The sequence below is a fragment of the Meriones unguiculatus genome, chromosome 1, assembly GCF_030254825.1.
Source record: "Meriones unguiculatus strain TT.TT164.6M chromosome 1, Bangor_MerUng_6.1, whole genome shotgun sequence".
Lineage (NCBI taxonomy): Eukaryota > Metazoa > Chordata > Mammalia > Rodentia > Muridae > Meriones > Meriones unguiculatus.
In genome coordinates this window covers 30,052,075-30,073,503 of record NC_083349.1, presented here as the reverse complement: position 1 = coordinate 30,073,503, position 21,429 = coordinate 30,052,075, and the positions used below count along the sequence as shown (strand labels likewise).

General features: G+C 42.6%; 1 protein-coding gene across 1 annotated transcript; it reads left to right on the top strand.

Moving 5' to 3' along the window:
* Positions 1-11,109: 11,109 nt before the first annotated feature.
* Positions 11,110-12,042, top strand: LOC110565436 (olfactory receptor 4D11). Its single transcript, XM_021663126.2, has one exon. The coding sequence runs from the start codon at positions 11,110-11,112 to the stop codon at positions 12,040-12,042; it is 933 nt and encodes a 310-aa protein (XP_021518801.2).
* The last annotated feature ends 9,387 nt before the right edge of the window (positions 12,043-21,429 follow it).

Below are 21,429 nucleotides of genomic sequence, written 5' to 3'. Positions count from 1 at the left end.
AGCTTTTTTATATTATGCACAAAAAGTTAAAACTATTATTTAAAAAGAAACGTAGCTTCACTTATTGTCAGAAGTGATCTGCTCTTTATGTTTCATATGCCTCCCCCCAACTCTAGCTTATTTTCCCTCCCAACACGTCTCGCTTCCTTTCTGGAAGCTTGAGGACCATTCTACTAGAGTTTAAGACAGAAACCACAAGACAAGGAAGTATAAATCCTGGCAGCTGCCAGAAGGAAGGTGGATGAGAGGAAGAGACAGAGTCCTGCCTTTTGAGTCAGAGCAAATGATGGAGAGCTGTAAGCAGCTGTTAATGGGGATCTTCAGAGAAACAGCAAGAAATCCTGAGTGTCAGGACAAGCATGCTTGGGGTCTTGGTCAGTCTCCAGAAGCAGAACAGAAAGGACAAAAAGGCAAAGTTATGATTTTTGACTCGGAATTCAAAAGGTAGGCAGGCTTAGCAGCGAATGTCTGCAGAGGAATTGCTGTGTCTCGCTTTTCATTATGTCTCTAAATTTGCACAAATCATTCTCTTTTCTTAAACTGTAAACACACTAGCAATATCACCAAGTTTTTAGTTACACATTTTTATTTTGAACATGTATTATTTTTACTTATCAGTGGGATTCAGTGTTGTATCATATAAGCTTGTAGCCTGCGCTAAGTCCAGCCTCTTTTTACCCACCCTTCACACATACACACACACACACGCATACACACATACATTCTTTTCAACCTCCATTAATAACCCTCCACACGTGAAAGGTAGAACATGAACCATTCGTCTTTCTGTGTCTGGTTTATTTTCAGCACAATTTTGTCCAATTCTATCTATCTATCTGAATATATTTGAACATATCAAAAGAGTAGTCTGTGTACAAGGCAGAAAAATGACTACAATACTAAATTTTCCTGAGCGTGGTAGTACAACCTTCTAAAACTAATATATGAGAGTCTGGGACAGAAGGATGGAAACTTCAGAGCCTCACTGGGCTACGTACATAGTATGACCCTATAATTCCTGAGGATCACCTATAACAAACTCATAAACACAAAACATTATTCTTTACTGACTTACTTTGTTATTTGTGTGTATGCATATACACATGGGTGTATATGTGGGTGGTCATGAGGCCCATAGGAGAGCATCGCATCCCCTGAAGCTAGCACTACAAGTGTTTGTGAGGTGTCCAGTGTAGACGCTGAAAACCAAACTCAAATCCTTTGCAAGAGCAGAATACGCCTTTAACCTCTGAACCAGCTCTCCAGCTCTCAGGCATTACGCTTACTCAATATCCCTCACTTATTGGGTACCCATCAATGTATTAGCTTCAATCAATTAGGGAAAGAGGCAGAAGCATGACCAGTCCAATATGGAGCAGGAGGTCACTGTCCTTTTCTGGTCTCCATCTTCAAGCGAAAACCACAAAATTCCATCATGGCTCAGAACACTCTCTGTCAGAGTTAAGGGCCAAGTTACCAAAAAAATTAATTGTTCCTGCTCCCCATGGGGAAACATTTCACAATCTTACATGAGACCAAAGAGTGCAGTAGGCTTAGATAAATCGTTTGTCAACAAAACAATGCCTCGGATCCACAGAATGTAAAAACAAAACATTGAAACATTGTCACTGAGTTAATAAGGCAAGTGACTGTCTACAACTAATTAAAATTAAAATTCTACTGTGGCCTGGTAAGGCTGCTCCCCCTTCAGGGGGAGGTGATCAAAGAGCAGGCCAATCAGATTATGTCAGAGGCAGTCCCTCTTCCCATTACTATGTAACCCACTTGGACACTGAACTGCCATGGGCTACATCTGTGCATGGGTTCTAGGTTATCTCCATGCATGGTACTTAGTTGGAGTAGGAGTCTCTGGGAAGACCCTGTATTCAAATTTCTGGTTCTGTTGCTCTCTTGTGGAGTTCCTGTCCTCTCCAGATCTTACTATTTCCCACTTCTTTCATAAGATTCTATGCACTCTGCCCAACAGTTAGCATAAGTCTCAGGATCTGCTTTTGATAGTCTATAGGGCAGAGCCTTTCAGAGGCCCTCTGTGGCAGGATCCTAGGTTCTTCTTCTGATGTCCATCCTCTTTGCCTTTCGGGATGGGGATTGAAGTTTTAGTCAGGGTCCTCTCTCTTGATTAGTTTCTTTTTTTTTTTTTTCAATGCAGTTTATTCAGGAACCTTGAACAATCCTCGGACCCTGGGGAAAGCCAGCCAATGCAGCCACTCTTGATGAGATTTGACAGACTAAGATCAGAAGGAAGGAGAGGAAGACCTCCCCTATCAGTAGACTTGGGGTGGGGCATGCGTGGAGAAGGGGAAGGGAGGTGGAACCAAGGGGAGGAGGGAGGGGCTTATGGGGGGATACAAAGTGAATAAAGTGTAATTATAAAATAAAATTAAATTTAAAAGAAAAAAAAATTAAAATTCTAGCCAGGTGGTGGTTCACACCTTTAATCCCAGCAGAGGCAGCAAATCTCCGTGAGTTCTAGGCCAGTGTGGTCTACACAGTGAAGCCCTGTCTTGGAAAAAAGAAATTAATCTCCACTTACAGTACTGGGCCAGCTTTGGTTCCACAGGTCTCTGTGCATTTAAATAGTGGTATTTTCCATCAGACTGAACATCGCTTCAACAGACCTTTGGGTGTGTGTGTCTGTGTGTGTGTGTGTGTCTGTGTGTGTGTGTGTGTGTGTGTGTTGCTGGATGAAATGCAGTCCCAACCTCGCTGTGAACATCATAAGCTATGCAGCAAAAGACTGAAGAACCTGTAGAATGTATGCATTCCCGCTTCCTAATAAACATGGCGTTAGGAATGTAACTGAACCTGACTTCAGGGAACATCAGCTTCTTCTGGAGTGTTCCTGGGGGACTACCAGCGAGTGAGAAAATGGGATGGTCTTGTGCTGCTTCTGAATTTATCTGGAACACTGTGGCTTTTTAAACAAATAGTACATCTTGGACTGTTTTCTGCCGGCTCTTACTGTAAACTTGGGAAGTAGATCTCCAGCTGGCTCCTAGCTTTAGACAGAAGCTAAAACTGGGACACCCGCATTAAGACCCAGGAAGCTGCACCTTCCTGCCCTACTACTCCCTTATGAGCGCCTCCTACCCTACACAGCTCTCTCCTACTCCTTGATTGATATCTTCAGGATCACAGTCAGTGAGAGCCTCCATCATTCTAAGAGTTGAGGGCAGAATAGAGAAGAATTAAAAAAAAAAAAAACAACTGTGCTCCAATGTTTCCTACAGAGGTCTGCGCATAAACTTAGAATTGTGTGCAGACTTAGATTTCTCCCTTTAATGAAAATAAATCATCTTCCAGAGAAGCTGCAGAATCTCCAATGTGTTCTTTTCCAAGTGCCTTCCTGAACAATGCAGAAAGCAACTGAAAATAACTATAACAAATAAAGGACGGTTAGCCTGAAGAGGGTCCTTTCCCTTCAAGCTGTTAAAGAAGCCAGAACTTTGACCCTGAAAATAGTGTAACCGAGAGCTTAAAAAGACATGGCTACTAAATGCAATCTGGCATCCTGGATGTGATCCCGAGGTAGAAAGGACTAAGGAACCTAAAGAAAGTATGGACTTTACTTAATGGTAATGTTTCAGAATCTGGCCCGTGGGTCCTGACAAAGGTAGTGTGGTGACACTAATGGTGAGGTTTTGTGTGAGACGTACAAGAACGTTCTGTAACTTTCTTGCATCCGTGATGAAGCTACTCTAAAATTCAGAAGTTTATTCTCTTAGAAGAACTTGGCACACTAGGAATCTCAATGAAGACTGCTCTTATTTCTGTATCTCGATGTTTCTCAAAACATCCCATTTCTATACCTAAGGCTTTTAACCGTGGGAAGAAGGTGATGTCAGAGGCCATAATGATGCTGAAAATCAACGTTCTGCCAACTGACATTAGGAGTGCCGCCTCTATGTGTTCCGTTTAAGTTGGCTGGAGAGTTTGTCATCTAGGAAGAGACACCTTTAATGAGTTATAGGTAAAAAGTTAATCCTTGTGTTATTTCAGGCGTGGTAATCCTGAATCAGAACTCTTCTCCAACAAGTAGTCCTGCAAAGGTGAACTGCTGCATCTACTGAAGTTAGTTCTAGTTGTAACTGGGAAGGGAGAGCTGGATCTGGACTCTGACTTAAATTCAGGGAGATTTCCAGCCTAGAAGGAAATTGAGCCATGCTGCCTGGAGGCTGGCTGGGGCCAAAAGAAGAAAAAGTGTGTGTTTGTTTGCTTATTTGTTTGTTTTATTAAGTTTATTTATTCACTTTATAACCCAACTGCATCACCCCCTTCTCTTCTACTGGACCCACCCTCCAGCCCTTTTTCCCCTTTCACCCTCCTCTTTTCAGAAAAGGGGCATTCCCTGTGATTCTACTCCAGAAAATCAAGTCTCCTCAGGACTGAGCAAATCCTCTTCCACTGAGGTCAGGCAAGGCAATCCAGCTAAGAGGAAGTGATCCAATAGCAGGCGACAGAGACTATGTAAGAAACAGCCTCCTCTCCACTTTCTGGGGAACCCCCATGAAAACCAAGCTGCCCATCGGTTACATATATGTAGGGGGCCTAGGTCCAAATCATGCATGTTCCTTGGTTGGTGCTTTGGTCTCTGTAGGCCTTCATAGGCCTAGGCTAATTGACTCTGTTGATCTTGTGGAGTTTTTGTCCTTTCCATGTCCTTCTGTCCTTCCCAAACACTTACATAAGGCTCCTTGAACTCTGACCCATGTTTGGCTTCGAGTCTCAGCATATTTCAATCTGCTGTTAGGGGGAGACTCTCAGAGGAGAGCTATCCTAGGCTCCTATCTGCCAGCATAGGAGAGTATGTTTAATAGTGTCAGGGGCTGGCTCTCTACCTTGGGGTAGGTCTCAGGTTGGACCAGTCATTGGTTAGACATTCCCTCAATCTCTATTTCCTCTTTATCCCTGCACTTCTTGTAGACAAGGTAAATTTTGGGTTGAAGGCTTTTTGGGTGAGTTGGTGTAGCCCTCCCTCCACTAGAACTGCCTGGCTAGAAGGTGGGCACTTCAGTCTCCAAGTCTCCTGCTGTTAGGAGTCTCAGCTAGAGTCAAGCCCATATCCTCCCAGGAGCTTACCCTGTCAGAGGTCTCCAGCTTTTCACAGAGATGGCCCTCCTTACTTCTCAGTGTCCCTTCTCTCTCCCAGCCCTCTCACCTTCCTCCCTCCCCACATCTGATTCCCACCTTTGTTTTCCTCTCCACACCTTCTCCTATCCAGTTCCCTCTCTTCATCCACTTCCTCTTTCTATTCAATTTTCCCTTCTGAGTGAGATTCAAGCAACCTCCTTTAGGCCAGGAAGGAGGTCTTCGCCAGAAAGTAGTTCTGTACTTTCAATTGGACTATTATTGTAAATTAGGGTAAAGGGCCTTAAAACTACAAATCCTGCTGAGCATGGAGGTGCACAACTTAAATTCCAGCACTCAAGAGGAAGAGGCAGGCAGATCTCCACGAGTACCAGGATACCCTGGTCTAATCAGTGAGTTCTAGGACATATTCAGGGCCACTATCTAAAACCTTTAGATCCTAAAGCCTACCAAACAACCAAGATAGCTGTCAAATGGAAGCATGCCTGTCATTGGGCTACCATGCTTTATTAATTTTTTTAAATGGTTGAAGCTTCAGCCTGCTTCAACCTCTCCCTCACATGGAGGATGCCTTGTGAACAAAAACTGCTGAGATATGAAGTGGAAAGGGCCTTCTTCCAAACTTTATGTCCCAAACCAAACCTCCTTTTTTATGTAGTTGGGACACAGGGAATTGACACTTTTAGATGGTGCACAAAATGTGTATTCCATACTATCCATTGCTGAATAACATCTTAATTACTCCCACTGAAACAACCTCACCATCAACAGAACTTTTCCACAGCCACATCCACCATAATCCCTCTGATACTTCTCACATTTGTTCTGGGACTTAGAAGTCAGTAAATACAATGGAACACGGTAAATAAGTGTGGAAGAGCCAAGAAAATGTCATTTGAGTCTGCCCTTTGTCACATCAATTAAATGAGAGGCCACTGAAGTCAGTGGCCTTCAGAAGGTTGCTAAGAGAATCTTCTTAAGCCGACAGTCTCAAGGCCCATGTGACCATCGTTTAAGATACTGGAGTTCTTGAAAAAAGATTGAAGATCTTAAGTAAGACTTCTACAACTTTGTGAGCCTGTGGTAGCCTGTATGTGCAAACATGTGTGAGAAGGTAAGAGTGACTTACATTAAAATCTGAATGTAATCATCCAAGTGATTTATGTAGACAGATCCTATATTTCATAGAATGCTCTGTAGTAAATAACACAGATTAGAAATATTTACAGAGAGGACACTTTGAAATGAGACATATGGAAAAGAGATCAGTTTGTCTCTTGGGAGGAAGTATTCTTGGTTACAAGAAACTACTTGAGCCACAATTGAGACTTTTCTCAGACATTCTTGTTTATGTTGGTGGATCTCCTCTGACTGAAATCTACACAAGTGATTCTTATACTAAATTTTAGCCTAAAAAGAAAAATAATATATTCCAAACCTTCAGGAAGTTTGAAAGACTAATACAAGGAGCCGGAGAGATGACTCAGCAGATAAAGATGCTACCCATGCAAGCCTGATGACCTGAGCTCAATGCCCAGAACCCAAAAAAAGTGGAAAGAGAGAACTGACTCTACAAAGTTGTCCCCTGACACTCACACACACATACTCACACATAACAATAATAATAAGTAAATAAATAGTTAAAAATAAAAATAAATCTTAAAAGACTAATAAAAATAATATCTACAACCCTTTTTTAGATCTACAAAAAGAAATTGTTATAGCAATGATTTCCTTCCCTATATCTCCCAATACCTTTGTGTTCAAACCATTTCTTCCCTGATGAAACTCCAGTTCACAAGCAACTCTGAGTGACCCCTTGCCCAACTTCTTCCCATCCCCATCACCCCAGTACAGTCCTCATCTCCTCTGTGCAGCTTTTCTGAGCCTATTAGTAAAAAAAAAAAAAAAAAAAAAAAAAATCCTCCTTTTCTTACACTTAGCACATCTATTTTTTATCATCCCTTCATTCCCAAATAGCTGTTAGATTTTAATGAATTCCCACTGTGTATAGATTATATTCCTTTTCTCAAATAAATTAGAACTCTGTCAAGACTCAGTCAATATATGCCAAATTATTAAGTGGATTAAAAATCACAGGATCAAGCAGAAGTAGGGAGACATTTTAAAAAAAATGGTTTTGAACATAAAACTAACTCCTTAATCTGAATGATGGCCTGCCTTCTTTCCCCCCACAGAGCTTGGTGTGCTGTGTACATGAGGGCCAGAATGGAAGGTTCTGGTGGCTAAGTCATCTCCTTAGCATCTCTGGTAACTAGAGAAAGTTGGTGTGTGTGTGACCATCTAGTGCCCATTTCTCTGAAGCCAAGCATTTATAGCTCAGTGACCATTTAGCTGATCTAAATTAATCAACATAGTTTTTATTATATAACTATCCTGTATGTTAAGACCTTTACATATTAATCTAAACCCTACAACTTCCCTTCACCATTACCTCCATTCCACAGAAATGGAGACTCAGTGAGGCCACATTGACTCTTGAAAAGACAAAATCAAGTCTTTTTTTTTTCCTCTTTTTAAAAATTTTTTCTTCACAATTTATTCATTATACACGCCAATTGAAGTCCCCTCCCTCAACTCCCCTAGTCCTACCCTCCCTCCCTCTTTCCCTCATCCATTCCCCTAGTCCACTGAAATAGAGGAGTTCTCCACCTATGCCATCTGCCCATAGCTTGTTAAGTCTCATCAGGACTGCTTGCATCCTCTTCCCCTGTGGCCTGGCAAGGCTGCATCGTCAAGGGCAAGTGATCAGAAACCTGTCAACTGAGTTCATGATAGAGGCAGCCCCTGTTCCCCTTACTCAGAGATCCACATGGAGACTGAGCTGCTAATCGGCCACATCTGAGCAGGGGGTCTAGGTCCTCTTCATGCATCATCCTCCCACCACTCAATAAGGACATTTGCTCAACCATGTTCACAGCAGCTTTATTTGTAATAGCCAGAATCTTGAAACAATCTAGATGTCCCTCAACAGAGGAATGGATAGAGAAATTGTGGTACATCTACACAATGGAATACTACTCAGTTATTAAAAACAAGGAAATCATGAAATTTGTAGGCAAATGGATAGAACTAGAAGAGATCATCCTGAGTGAAGTAACCCAGAAACAGAAATACAGGCATGGTATACATTCATTAATAAGCAGATATTAGCCATATAATGTAGGACTGCCATCTACAGACCTAAAGAAGCTAAACGCTAAGGAGGACCCTAGGGAGGATGCTTAAATCTCATTAGAATATCAAACAGGATAGACAGCAGAAGCAGTGGAAGAGAGGAAACAGGATGGGAGTCTACTATAGAGGGTCCTCTGAAAGGATTCACCCAAGAGGGGAACAAAGCAGATGCTGAGACTCAGGGTCAAACTTTGGGCAGAGCGCAAGGAGTCTTATGAATGAGAGAGGGGTGGGATTAGAGGGACATGGAGGGGACAGGAGCCCCACAAGGAGACCAACAAAACTAAAAGATCTGAGCCCAGGGGGTCCTGCAGAGACTGATGCACCAACAAAATGAAGTCTTAAACCATAGTGGCTCTCTCTCCAGAGGCTGAACAACTTCCAGTCTCCTTAGGTGATGCCAAACAAGCCAAACTAAGCATGTGTTCTTTTGACACACAACGCCCACCACGTTCTGCAACGTTCATTGTCTTAACTTCCCTAGGAGTGTATTTTCTGAAGTTGTTTCAGGATGCATATCCTGAGACATACACAGTTCCTCTCAGATGTTGATGTGTTTGAAGAAGCTGTGTGCGTGATTAAGGCAGTTTTTCTTTAACATGCACATAATCGCATTTTCTATTAATTAAGGATGCTTTAAATACCGATGTCTTATGTGAATTGATTCCTTCAATCCTCAGGAGAATGATACAAAGAGGGTGTCATTGTCAGTATGTGGCACTCACAGAGACTGGGGTTAGGTGGTTAAAGTAACTTTGTTGTGTTAGGACAGTGAGTGGCCCATTTTGGCCAGTCAGTGTGCCTTGGTGGGGGAGGGTACCATCTCTCAGTTAGGAAGCTTTGAGGAATTTGGTTTTAGTCTTCCAAATTAAAGTGGCCTTACAGAAGTCTGCATAAAGAAGAAAAAACTTGAAAGGAAAGTGAGTTACATGGAAACAAAAATTGTCATTGGAACTGAAAAACATACTCCAAAAATGGAAGGAAAGGGGTGATATTTATTTATTTATTTTCTTTCTTCCTTTTTTCTCTTTTAATACTAGAAAAGTGGAGATAAACTCAGAGGAAAGAAATTAAGAACCATAACAAGATTTCTTCAAATAAAAAAGTAACTAAAAAAATAACACAGTTCTATGGTAGGCACATATTTCATATCTCAACTGCTTTCAAACGTAGCTTTACCACTCCAGCCTGTTCTTGATACGTCAGTCTTTTCTACAATAGCTACTCTACTGGATGTGTACTGACTGCATTTTACTTGTACGGTAACTTCAGTCACACTGTGGTTTTAACTGGCTTTTTATTTTAGACAGTATCTCACTCTGTATTCCTAGGTAACCTGGACATCCTATGTAGACCAAACTGGCTCCTACTCACTGAGATCTTCCTGCCTTTGCCTCTGCCACAGTTTCCCAAGCACTGGAATTAAAGGCACGTACCAGCACACTCACCTCATTTGTCCGACGGTTTTAATTGGGTTGGCTGTTTTGCTACTCGTGAAATTTAAGAGCTACAGCCATTCCATTCCTAGCTACCTCCCTGAGAGAACTGGAAGCATATTTTCCTAAGGCCACGCAGCTCATAGCAGCTGTATGTGTAACAGTCAAAAAACTAGACCAGAAATGTTCATCAAGTAAATGCTTAAATATACTGTGGTCTCTCCATACCATAAAATGAAAAAAAAAAAAAAAAAGCCAGCAGTGTGTACAAATCATAGCTGAGTCTCATGAGTAAAAGAAGCCAGAAAATAAATGGATATAAATTTGAAGACTCAATTTGAAGAAAATTCTAGACAATGCAGACAACTGCAGAACAACAGAACACAGTTGTTGCTTGAAACAGAAGAAATAAAGCCCTGTTACAGAAAGGTCATATGCTAGATAGGCCACTATCCTAACTGTAGTGATCATGACACGGCCATATGCAGAGTCAAAACTTACCAAGATGTACACTTTAAATATGTGTGGGCCACTGTGCAGCAACTGACAGATCAAAAATAGATAGATAGATAGATAGATAGATAGATAGATAGATAGATAGATAGATAGAACGGATTGTAAGAAAGAAGCTAAGACAATGAACAAAAGATTAACTGAGGGGCCACTCTCCCACCTACTGTAATTGAAAGCAAAGGTGTATAATGATTTGCTCCTAAGGATAAGAGTATTAAAGGAGAATGATGATCTCAAATTTTTCTAATTCTTCATGGAATGAAATCCTTGATTAATTCCTGTAGAAGTCAACTCAAGGTGCATTGTTTAGTAAATAGAGCTTCTTAGAACTATTGAATTGGAGTATCCAATCTAGAAAAAACTAATCCTCCCAAAATATAAAATGTTTTTCTAAATACAAAAAACTAAATAAATGTAATAAAATGTTCTACCTGTACAAAACAGTTATTGCTTTACTAAACACACACACACACACACAAACACACACACACTCACAAATCGACTCTGTATCTGTAACACTACCAATATTTGAATACTTGTCTTTCATCTGTTTGCCTTGAATATTTACAGCTTATATAATTAGAATATTGCTTCTACACATCCTAAAAATGTTTGTGATTTACAGATGCAAATAATTAAACACATGCTTGCATAATAAAATGTCAGTCAGGACATATTGCCATGACAGTTACAATAATCTTGAAGTAGCAATCCATGTGGTAACAGTACCTTGTTATATTTCAATTCTGATACTTGCCTCTAAGAACCTGAGTTTAATAAGAAAAAGTTAACACTTGCTAAAATAATATTGTTAATTTTTCCGAGATGTACAAGAAAGAAAAATCGTGATTCCATGGAGTTGAAAAACTACACCAGAGTAAAAGAATTTATATTTCTGGGTCTTACTCAGTCTCAACCCTTGAGCCTGGTCTTATTTCTTCTCTTATGTTTTGTGTACATGACAACTCTGCTGGGTAATCTCCTCATCATGGTCACTGTGACCTGGGAGTCCCGTCTGCACACCCCCATGTACTTCCTGCTTCGCAACCTCGCCATCCTGGACATCTGCTTCTCCTCCATCACAGCCCCTAAGGTCTTGGTGGACCTTCTGGCGAAGAAAAAGACCATTTCTTACACAAAGTGCATGTCACAGATATTTTTCTTTCATCTGCTTGGGGGGGCAGACATTTTTTCCCTCTCCGTGATGGCATTTGATCGGTACATGGCCATTTCGAAGCCCCTGCACTATGTGACGATCATGAGCAGTAGGCGATGCACGGCTCTCATCGTGGCCTCCTGGGTGGGGGGCTTCATCCACTCCATTGTGCAGATCTCTCTCATGCTCCCACTCCCCTTCTGTGGACCCAACATTCTTGATACTTTCTACTGCGATGTCCCACAGGTCCTCAAGCTCGCCTGCACTGACACATTTGTCCTTGAGCTCCTGATGATCTCAAACAATGGCCTGGTCACTACCCTGTGGTTTATCTTCCTGCTGGTGTCCTACATGGTCATCTTGACAATGCTGAGGTCACAGGCAGGAGAGGACAGGCGGAAAGCCATCTCCACCTGCACCTCCCACATCACTGTGGTCACCCTGCACTTTGTGCCCTGCATCTATGTCTATGCCCGGCCCTTCACTGCCCTCCCCACAGATAAAGCCATTGGTGTCACCTTCACAGTCATCTCCCCTCTGCTCAACCCCTTGATCTACACCCTGAGGAACCAGGAGATGAAGTCAGCCATGAAGAGACTAAAGAGAAAACTCACACCTCTTGAAAAGTAATAGAAAAAGAAACCCCAATTCTTGTCACTAAGAACACTTCTCATTATATTTTCTGCGCATTTATATATACAAGCTCACATAATTGTCAATTAACCAACTACAGGAAACCATTTGCTTTTCTACTTATATTAGTAGCAATTAGTAGCCCAAATTTCTATATGGCACAAAGTAAATAGTCTTACAGGGTCGAGCTGATTACTTTATTTGTTGTTTAGTTGATTAGTTTTGAAACAAGGTCTCTCTGTGTAGCCCTGGCTGACCTTGCACTCATTGAGATTCACATGTTTCTGCCTCCCAAGTCCTGGAATTAGAGGCATGAACCAAGCTTGGCCTATGTCCTCTTCCTTCCTTCCTTCCTTCCTTCCTTCCTTCCTTTCTTCCTTCCTTTCTTTCTTTCTTTCTTCCTTCCTTTTTCTCCTTTTTCTTCTTCTTCTTTGAATAATTTGTTTTATTGTTATATGTATAGATGATTTGTCAGAATGTGTGTGTGCGCACCGTGTGCATGCCTGACACCTGTGGAGACTAGAAGATGGCATTTGGATACCCTGGAAATAGAGTTACAGGTAGTTGTAAGCTGTTGTATGAGTGCTAGAAACCAAACCTGAAAAGGCAAGTAGGTACTCTTACCACTGAGCCATCTCTCCAGCCCCTGATTAATATGCTTTCAATCAAAAGCCAAGGTTATGATATGTCAATCAAAAAAAAAAAAAAAAAAAAACTATGTCATTAGCCTGGACTCCTTTTTCAAAAGGCAAAGAGCTAAAGCTGGTAGTTTTGCTGGTAATGCAATACTTGGAAGGTGGTAACAGGGGATCAGGAACTCAAGGCCCCAACCTAAGCTACATGGGAACCTATCTCAAAATACCAATCAATAAAAGAAGGAAGAGGAGACAATCCAGAGATGAAGTTATTTGCTCAAGGTCTTTAGCCAAGCTAGGCACAGAAATGTCTTTGATAGCCAACTTGTTGGTTTTTTGTCACATGATTTAAGTTCTTACATTGTTGGCTCTGCTACACAACGCCGTATTCCTGTTCTAGAAGGCTTGTGTGCTTGGTGCCTCTGAAGTCCACATTTATGGGTGTGACTGTCTTAGCAGAGGTTGGGAAATTTGATTGTATTTATTTAAACTCTTAGTGAACTTGAGCTTGTGAGGTCGTTCCCAGATCATAATGCTCACCCTCCTGGATTCCTGCCATGAACCAAGTGTGGTAAGTGCTTCATTTTCACCATGAACTAAAGGCATTGATGAGCATACAGAATAGGACTCATTCTAGTGATGAGTTTAGAGAGGAGCAGAACCTTGAGGATCCCATACAGGGACCAATCCATCCCCAGCATCCAAGGAACTTTTTGGTTGCGGACTTACTAGGTCAATCTCAGGTTGGTTTCACTATTCACATTGCTGCTCCTTCAGGGGTGAGGGGCAGAAGGAGGGAGAGAAAATAAAAAGATAAAACTCTTAGCTTCCTAATTTTTAAAAAGATTTTATTTATTTATTATTTATACATTACTCTGCCTGCATGCCAGAAGAGGCCACAGGATCGCATTATAGACGGTTGTGAGCCATCATGTGGTTGCTGGAAATTGAACTCAGAGCCTTTGGAAGAACAGCCAGTACTCTTAACCTCTGAGCCATCTCTTCAGCCCCCTCTATTTTTTAATCTGTTAGTATTTGTGGAAAGGCCATATAGACTAGTGTTACTGTCTCAGAATGCTATTGTCTGGGAAGGCATTAAAGCCAGGCAGCTGAAAGTGTTACCTTCAAAGTCACATGGACATAGATACCAGGTCATTCATCTGCCACCTGAGCATATTTTTTCTCCAAACGTCATTCACTGCTCATTTACATGAAACTAATTATAATACCTATCTCACAGAGGGTTTTGGGGTTTTTTTTAATTTTTTATTGGTTCTTTGTGAATTTCACATCATGCACCCCAATCCTACTCATCTCCCCATTCCCTCATGCCAGCCCTCCACCTTTACAGCCTCCCCGCCAAAGGGGGAAAAAGTCTCATTGTGGAAGCTATAGTATGCCACAGTGTATCCCATAGTATACCCTTTTGTCCACAATTCTTCGAGTGCAAATGTTCATTGTAATGAGTCATTGGTTTGATTTGAGGCCTCTGGCTCTGCCATGCTATCAGTACTGGATACTCTGGGACTCCTCTCGGATATCCTGTTGTTGCCCTGTGTCATGGAGATCCTGTAGCTTTGGACCTGTAGGACTGGCACCTTCACGTGCTCCAGCAATTCATCAATGAGGTAGATGTTGGGGTGAGCCAACTCAAAGCCCTGGACCAGGTCTGAGAGGTATCTGAGGTGGTCAGCCTACCAGCTCTCCCTCACCCACGCAACCTGAGTGAACTCTTCAGCCCTGTTCCTGCTGTATCGTTCAATGCCACAGCCACAGCAAGGGGCTGGCTTCTCCTCTTCTCATGCCCTCGGGACTGGCTCATGCATGTCCATGCCATCAGGGCCAGCTCTACTGTGCTTCCCAGGTAAGGCATAGGAGTGCCTCTGGAGTGCTGCAGCCAGTAAGGGACACGGCCTATTTTCCCACTCTCGTAACCCTGAGGCCAGTTCTCCTGCCTGTCATAAGTAGTGAGGGACAGGCTGGGGAGGAGGGCATCTCTCCTTCCTTGTCTGTTGCAGGGTTTTTAAGGGTTTTTGGTGGTGGTGGTCATGGCAGTCATGGTGGTCATGCTGGTTGTGGGATTTTATTTGAGACAAGTTTCTCTAGCTGTCCTGAAACTCACTCTGTAGACCAGGCTGGACACCTACACATGGAAATCTGCCTACCTCTACCTTCTAAGTGCTGGGATTAAAGGTCTGCACCACCGCCCTATTCAGAGTCTTAAGGTTCAAATGAGATTGTATTTATGAAACATAACAACTCTCACATAGGTAATCCTTATTAATAAGCAAATGTCACTATTGTATCATCTCTATTTCTCTACCTAACAAGCTTTCTGCTCCTGCCCACATGCACACACTAATTTGTAACTCTTTTATATGTAATTCTTTCACATTACTAAAGACAGACAGAATAGAAGAAATTCAGAAGCATACTGAATTCAAAACGTCTAGAGCATCTTAAAATCACCAGCTGTCTCTCATGAGAACATGACAATAGACTTGCTTGTCATTAATAAAGCTCAAGAGGCATTGTCTTGGGCTATAGAAATGGCTTAGTGATTAAGATCCCTTGTTGCTCTTGCAGAAAACCAAGTTCAGTTCCCAACAGCCATGTGATGCTCACAAGCATCTGTAATTCTGAATCCATTACAGACGGATTCTTCTCCATTAGAAGGCATTAGCAACATGAGCACCATGAGCACCAAACATTTATGTGGTACATATGCATATATGCAAACAAGTGAAAGGTAAATTAAGTATATGTTTATATCCTTTTGTATACATGAAAAGTAAAATAAATATATCTTTAAATAGAGGTACCCTAAAGTTGATGAAAGATACATCACAGAAGAATTTTATCTTTAAAAAAAAAACAACTATGAATTATGAATTACAAATAAACCCTCAGGGATGGTAGGGCCTTCAATAAATAAACTGCTTACCTTGCAAGAGCAAGGATTCTTTTTTTTTAATTACTTTATTTTTTTTTATTTTTTTTATCAGTTACATTTTATTAACTCTGTATCCCAGCCGTGTTCCGATCCCTCATTCCCTCCCAGTCTCTCCCTCCCTCCCTCATCTCCACCGTGCCCCTTTCCAAGTCCACTGATGGGGGGGACCTCCTCCCCATTCATCTGATCCTGTTTTATCAGGTATCTTCAGGACTGGCTGCAAAGCCCTCCTCTGTGGCCTAACAGGACTGCTCCTCCCTTGGGGGGTGGGGAGGCCAAAGAGCCAGTCATTGAGTTCCTGTTAGAAATAGTCCTTGTTCCCCTCACTTTGGGAAACCAATTGGTTACTGAGCTACCACAGGCTACATCTGAGTGGAGGTTCTAGGTTATATCCATACATGGTCCTTGGTTGAATGTCAGTCTCAGAAAAGACCCTGTGCCCAGATATATTTGGTCCTTGTGGAGCTCCTATCCTTTCCCCATCAGACTAACTCCCCTTCTTTCTTATGATTCCCTGTACTCTGCCAAAGGTTTGGTCATGAGTCTTTGCTTTGAAAACACTGCTAGTTAGAGTCTTTCAGATACGCTCAGTAGACTCCTGTCATACGTTCAATGCACATCCCATCTGTCTTTCTAAACGAGGATTGATCATCTCACCCCATGTCCACTCAATTGATTATCGTTTTTAGGTGTATAGATTTCATTATGTTTATCATATCTTATAGGTCTATATAAGTGAGTATATCCCATGTTTGTCTTTCTCCTTCTGGGATATTTCACTCAGAATGATCTTTTCTAGATCCCACCATTTGCCTGCAAATTTCATGATTTCTTCCTTTTTGATTGCTGAGTAGTATTCCATTGTATAAAAATACCACAATTTCTGTACCCATTCCACCGTTGATGGACATCTGGGTTGTTTCCAGGTTCTGGCTATTACAAATAGAGCTGCTATAAACATGGTTGAGCAAGTGTCCTTTTTGTGTACTTGAACAAACTTTGGGTATATACCTAGCAGTGGTATAGCTGGGTCTGGAGGAAGCACTATTCCTATTTGTCTTAGAAAGCGCCAGATAGCTTTCCAGAGTGGTTGTACCAGTTTACATTCCCACCAGCAGTGGAGGAGGGTTCCCCTTTCTCCACAACCTCTCCAGCATGTGTTGTCACTTGAGTTTTTCATCTTGGCCATTCTGATGGGTGTAAGGTGATATCTCAGGGTCGTTTTGATTTGCATTTCCCTGATGGCTAATGAGGATGAGCATTTCTTTAAGTGTTTTTCTGCCATTCGATATTCCTCTGTCGAGAATTCTCTGTTTAGCTCTGTTCCCCATTTTTTAATTGGATTACTTGGATTGCTGCTTTTCAGCTTCTTTAGTTCTTTGTATATACTGGATATTAGTCCTCTGTCAGATAAAGGGTTAGTGAAGATTCTTTCCCAATCTGTAGAAGAGCAAGGATTCTTAATCCCAGAACTGGGGAGACAGAAACAGGAACGTGTCTAGAGATCACTGGATGGCCAATCTGGCCTAATTGGTGAGCTACAGCCCAGTGAGAAACCTGTGTTAAAGGAGAGGATGGAGTCCCTGAGGGTGTCACCTGAGAACGCATGGGAGAGAGCCAAACCCAAGGAAGGCTCTCCAAAGCATGGAGAGTGTGGAAGGCAAACTTGATGTGTCTCCCTTCTGACTTTCTCTTGGTCCCATAAATATTTAAGATGTTTGGGAATGAGTCTCAAATGTCTGCTGGTCCCCATCACCTGATTGACACCATCTAAATTTTTCCACTATTATATTTCTTCCTTAAGCATAGAAATTCTAGGAACAATTCACTCTTCCCAAATCACTGATCTTAGGATCCTGCTGCTATTGCCCTGGTATCTTTGGTCTCTAGAGCAGCCCTACCTGGACTGGAACTCGTAGACTAGGCTGGCTTTGAACTCATAGACCTCCACCTGCCTCTGCCTCCTGAGTGCTAGTATTCAACACGTGTGCTGCCATGTCTGGCCCTGGGACTTTTCTTTAGGAAATTGCCTAAGAAGAGTGCACACCCTACAAGCCTGAGGGCCCACACCACACCAGTGTACGTATGAAGTTGTCACACACACACTCTGGCTCTTGCAATCCACTCAAATCGTGCCTTCATCTCTATTTTAGAATCTGACAGCACAAAAATCTGAACATCTGAGTCATTCTATCTCAGACGATAGTCCCAACAGGTCAGGAATCCTGAAACCTCGCCATAAGTTCATCTCTGGCGACTCCCAGGAACCATGTCAAAGCACACAACATGGCCTGAGTGAGTGCCCTAGGAAACAGTGATTCCGTCTGACAGTACAAACATTTATTTGGATAATGTAAATCTCAAGTCGAACTGCATTTTTTTCATGTAAAAAAAAAAAAAAAAGTGTGTGTGTTTACCTGTTCCATTGAGCTATATCCATCAAACAAAATTATTCACATTTTCAGTGCACAATGTTGAGTGTGTCGCAGTATGTTTTGATGGGTTTTATGCTCTGTCAAGTGAAGTGGTGCAAACCTCACGTTTAAAATCTACTTTGGTCACTTCGTTCTCTCGCTCAAACGTTGTAATGATCAGCACCTCTGAGGACCCACAAAAAAAAAGAAAAATTATTTATTTATACAGTAAGTAACTTGATGAACATCAAACCCTGTCACCCTGCTGCCCCCCTAGATTCTTCGTGAATTTTGAATCTCAGCTATGTCAGCTAAAATAGCTGCACAGGGACTGTGCACATATTACTTTAAAAAAAATAAATTGGGTGTATGAATCTACATAATCCAGCCCAGGCAACTGCAGCCAGAGAGCTCTCATGGTTTCCATCAATGCGCTTCCTGCTTATTCCATTCCCCAGCTGATTTCAGGCACAGTAACTTTTGACCAAGAGGAAGATCTCAGCGTTTCCTTCCTGAAGCAAAGAGAACTGTCTCCCTGGCTTCCTGGGAAGGAAAGGCCACTTCCCAAAGGAGCGCTGACAGGCCTGGGTGAAGCGGAGGAGCCGCTGGCATTTTAAAGACTCCCATGGGAGTGTCACTATGTTGGTCACAATGCATCCACATTGATCCCCCAGAACATTCACTTTGCTGCTTCCTACAAAGGGCTTGTGGTTGGGGGAGCAGTATGAGCAACCCAAACCTGCAGAGCAGAACAGGAGGACCAGAGCATTGTTATTCCTGAGTTTGCTCACCGACCCCATGCCATTCCCCAGCCCCCTCTACCCCTACACCCCACATCCGCATTGCCTCCTACCCCCAAGCCCCACAACCATGTCTCTCCAGTCTAAAAGAAGATAAGATCAGTAGCCTTGAGGCAGGCAGGCTCTGTGTTACATGTAGAATTTCTAGCAAGCATGCTTCCAAGATTCTAAAACATTGTTGGCCCTTCCTGAAACAATAAGGTGCAGTTAAACCAACAATGAACTTCCGAAACTATTGTCTACTGATTGACTCTTCAGAAATGCCACGAGTGTACAGAATGCTCCAAACAAAGCCAGGGTCCAAACGAAACAAGGGTGTGTGGTAGTTTCCCCCCGGAGGAGGAAGCGGAAGCATAACTTAGCCCTCAGGAGGACAGCTAGGACAGCAGGCTGTCTCCACAGCTCACTCGGCAAGACTTTGAGGCGGTGGCTCCTGGGCTTCATATGTGGAGTCTCAGCAGTGTTACTCCTTGGTCAGGAATGAAATTCAGAAGCTTTGCGTGAGAAGGTTTTATTGTACTGGGGATGAAACCAGTTGCACGAGCTGGACAAGAACTTCACCACCGAGCCAGATCCTTAGTCCCAGTAACGGGTTTTAGTGATTCATTTTTCTGTATGATCATGTGCTACCGATGATGAGTTATGCTCCTAAACTTTAGGGTTCGATGAAGAGGAAGGTGCTTGTTGGGACAGTGAAGTAGCGCAGTAGGTAAAGGCGCTTGACACCAAACCTGCCAACCTGAGTTCAGTCCCGAGACCCACATGATGGAACGTGCAACTGACTTCTGCAAGCTGTCCTCTGACCTCCACATGTGAGCTGAGGCACATGGACACGAATAAATACACACAATAAGCAAATAAATAGATAGATAGATAGATAGATAGATAGATAGATAGATAGATAGATGTAAATTTTTAAAAAGTAAAATCCTTTCAAAATTAAGAACTAGAAGAACCTCGGCATAAAGGACATTTCAGAACATGAGCTCACCGCAGAGAGCAAGGTGCCCTTTGCTCAGTGGGACGCTGGGGTAGAGGGGGGTGCTTAGCTTCAGATTCATATCTAGGGTATGTGCTGGATTGTTTCCAACAGATGCTCTGCCATGGGCCACGGGGTGGTTTTTGTTTTTGTGTTTGTGTTTGTTTTTGTGACAGGCTTTCTCAGTATAGCTCTAGCTGTCCTAGAACTCTCTGTAGATGAGGCTTGCCTCGAACTCACAGAGATCCACCAGCCTCTGCCGCCAAACAGCCCGGCTCCACTGGGTGGTATTTAATATAGTTTCAAGAGCCCAGTTTTAGAAGAATCAGGAAATTATAGTCTTTATCCATTCTTGTCCTAGTTAGGTTTACTATTACTATGATAAAACACCATGACCAAAAGCAACTTAGAAAGGAAAGGGTTTATTCAGCTTACACTTCCACAGCATGGTTCATTGTTGAAGATAGTCAGGGACAGAAACTCAGCAGGGCAGGGACCAGGAGGCAGGAGCTGATGCAGAGACCATGGAGGAGTGCTGCCTGCTGGCTTGCTCTTCATGGCTTGTTCAGTCCGCTTTCTTAAAAACTCCAGGACCACCAGTCCAGGGATAGCACCACCCACCATGGTCTGCAGCCTTCCATCAATCGCCAATTTTTAAAATGCCTTACAGGCTTGTGGCGAGATGATCCTATCAAGGCACTTTCTCAATGGAGGACCCCTTCTCTCTCATGACTGTAGCTTGTGTCAAGTTGACATAAAACTAGCCAGCACAGTTCCCTTGTTCCCTTTCTGGTTTGCTTGTTTTTCATTGCAATGTGTAAAATCCTATGCTTTGAAGGTATCTTTCCCAGGCTGTAAAACACCATATTTTAACAGCCCTAGCTAGATCAATTATTTGCAAAAGGAGCTCAGGATTGAAGCAGAGTCTCTCAGAACCCATTTCTGTGTTTTGCCTTTGGAAAGGCATGTGGCTGCTGCCGGTTCGTTGTGAAAAAAGTGTGTATAGACTCCAGAGTCTGATTTTTTGACACTGCTCACCCACCCCCAATGCCATCACTTCTGACTTCCTCTCCTGCTAAATCACTGGCAGCCTTGCCTCTCACCACACGCAGGCTTCCAGCACCATGTTCTTACATAGCATACTACTTTGATTTTGATGCACAAATAATCTTCCTGAACCTTTCTTTCACAGCAGTTCTGGTGTGGGGGGGAGGAGCAAACAGTGAGAAGAGTTCTGGTTGCAGTTAAGTAGCATTTGGTTTTGAAATTAGACAGATCTTTTTTTAATTTTCTTCTATTTGCTTTACATCCTGATTGTTGCCCCATCCCTCCTCCCCTCCCAGCCCTATCCCCTCTCCCTCCTTTCCTCCTTCCACTGCCTCCTAGCACATTCCTCAGAAAAGGGGAGCTCCCTTTCTCATCCATCCTAGCTCATCAAGCTGCATAAGGACTGAACTCGTCCTCTTCCCCTGTGGCCTGGCAAGGCAGTCCCGCCAGGCGGAAGCCATCAAAAAGCTGGCAAGTGAGTCCGTGTCTGATGTAGTCTCCACCTCCCTTAGTAGAGGACCCACAGGAAGCGTAGTTGCCATCTGCTACATCTTTG

Excerpts from the sequence above, each read along its gene's own strand:
- LOC110565436 (XM_021663126.2), top strand. The coding sequence starts at position 11,110 with ATGGAGTTGAAAAACTACACCAGAGTAAAAGAATTTATATTTCTGGGT.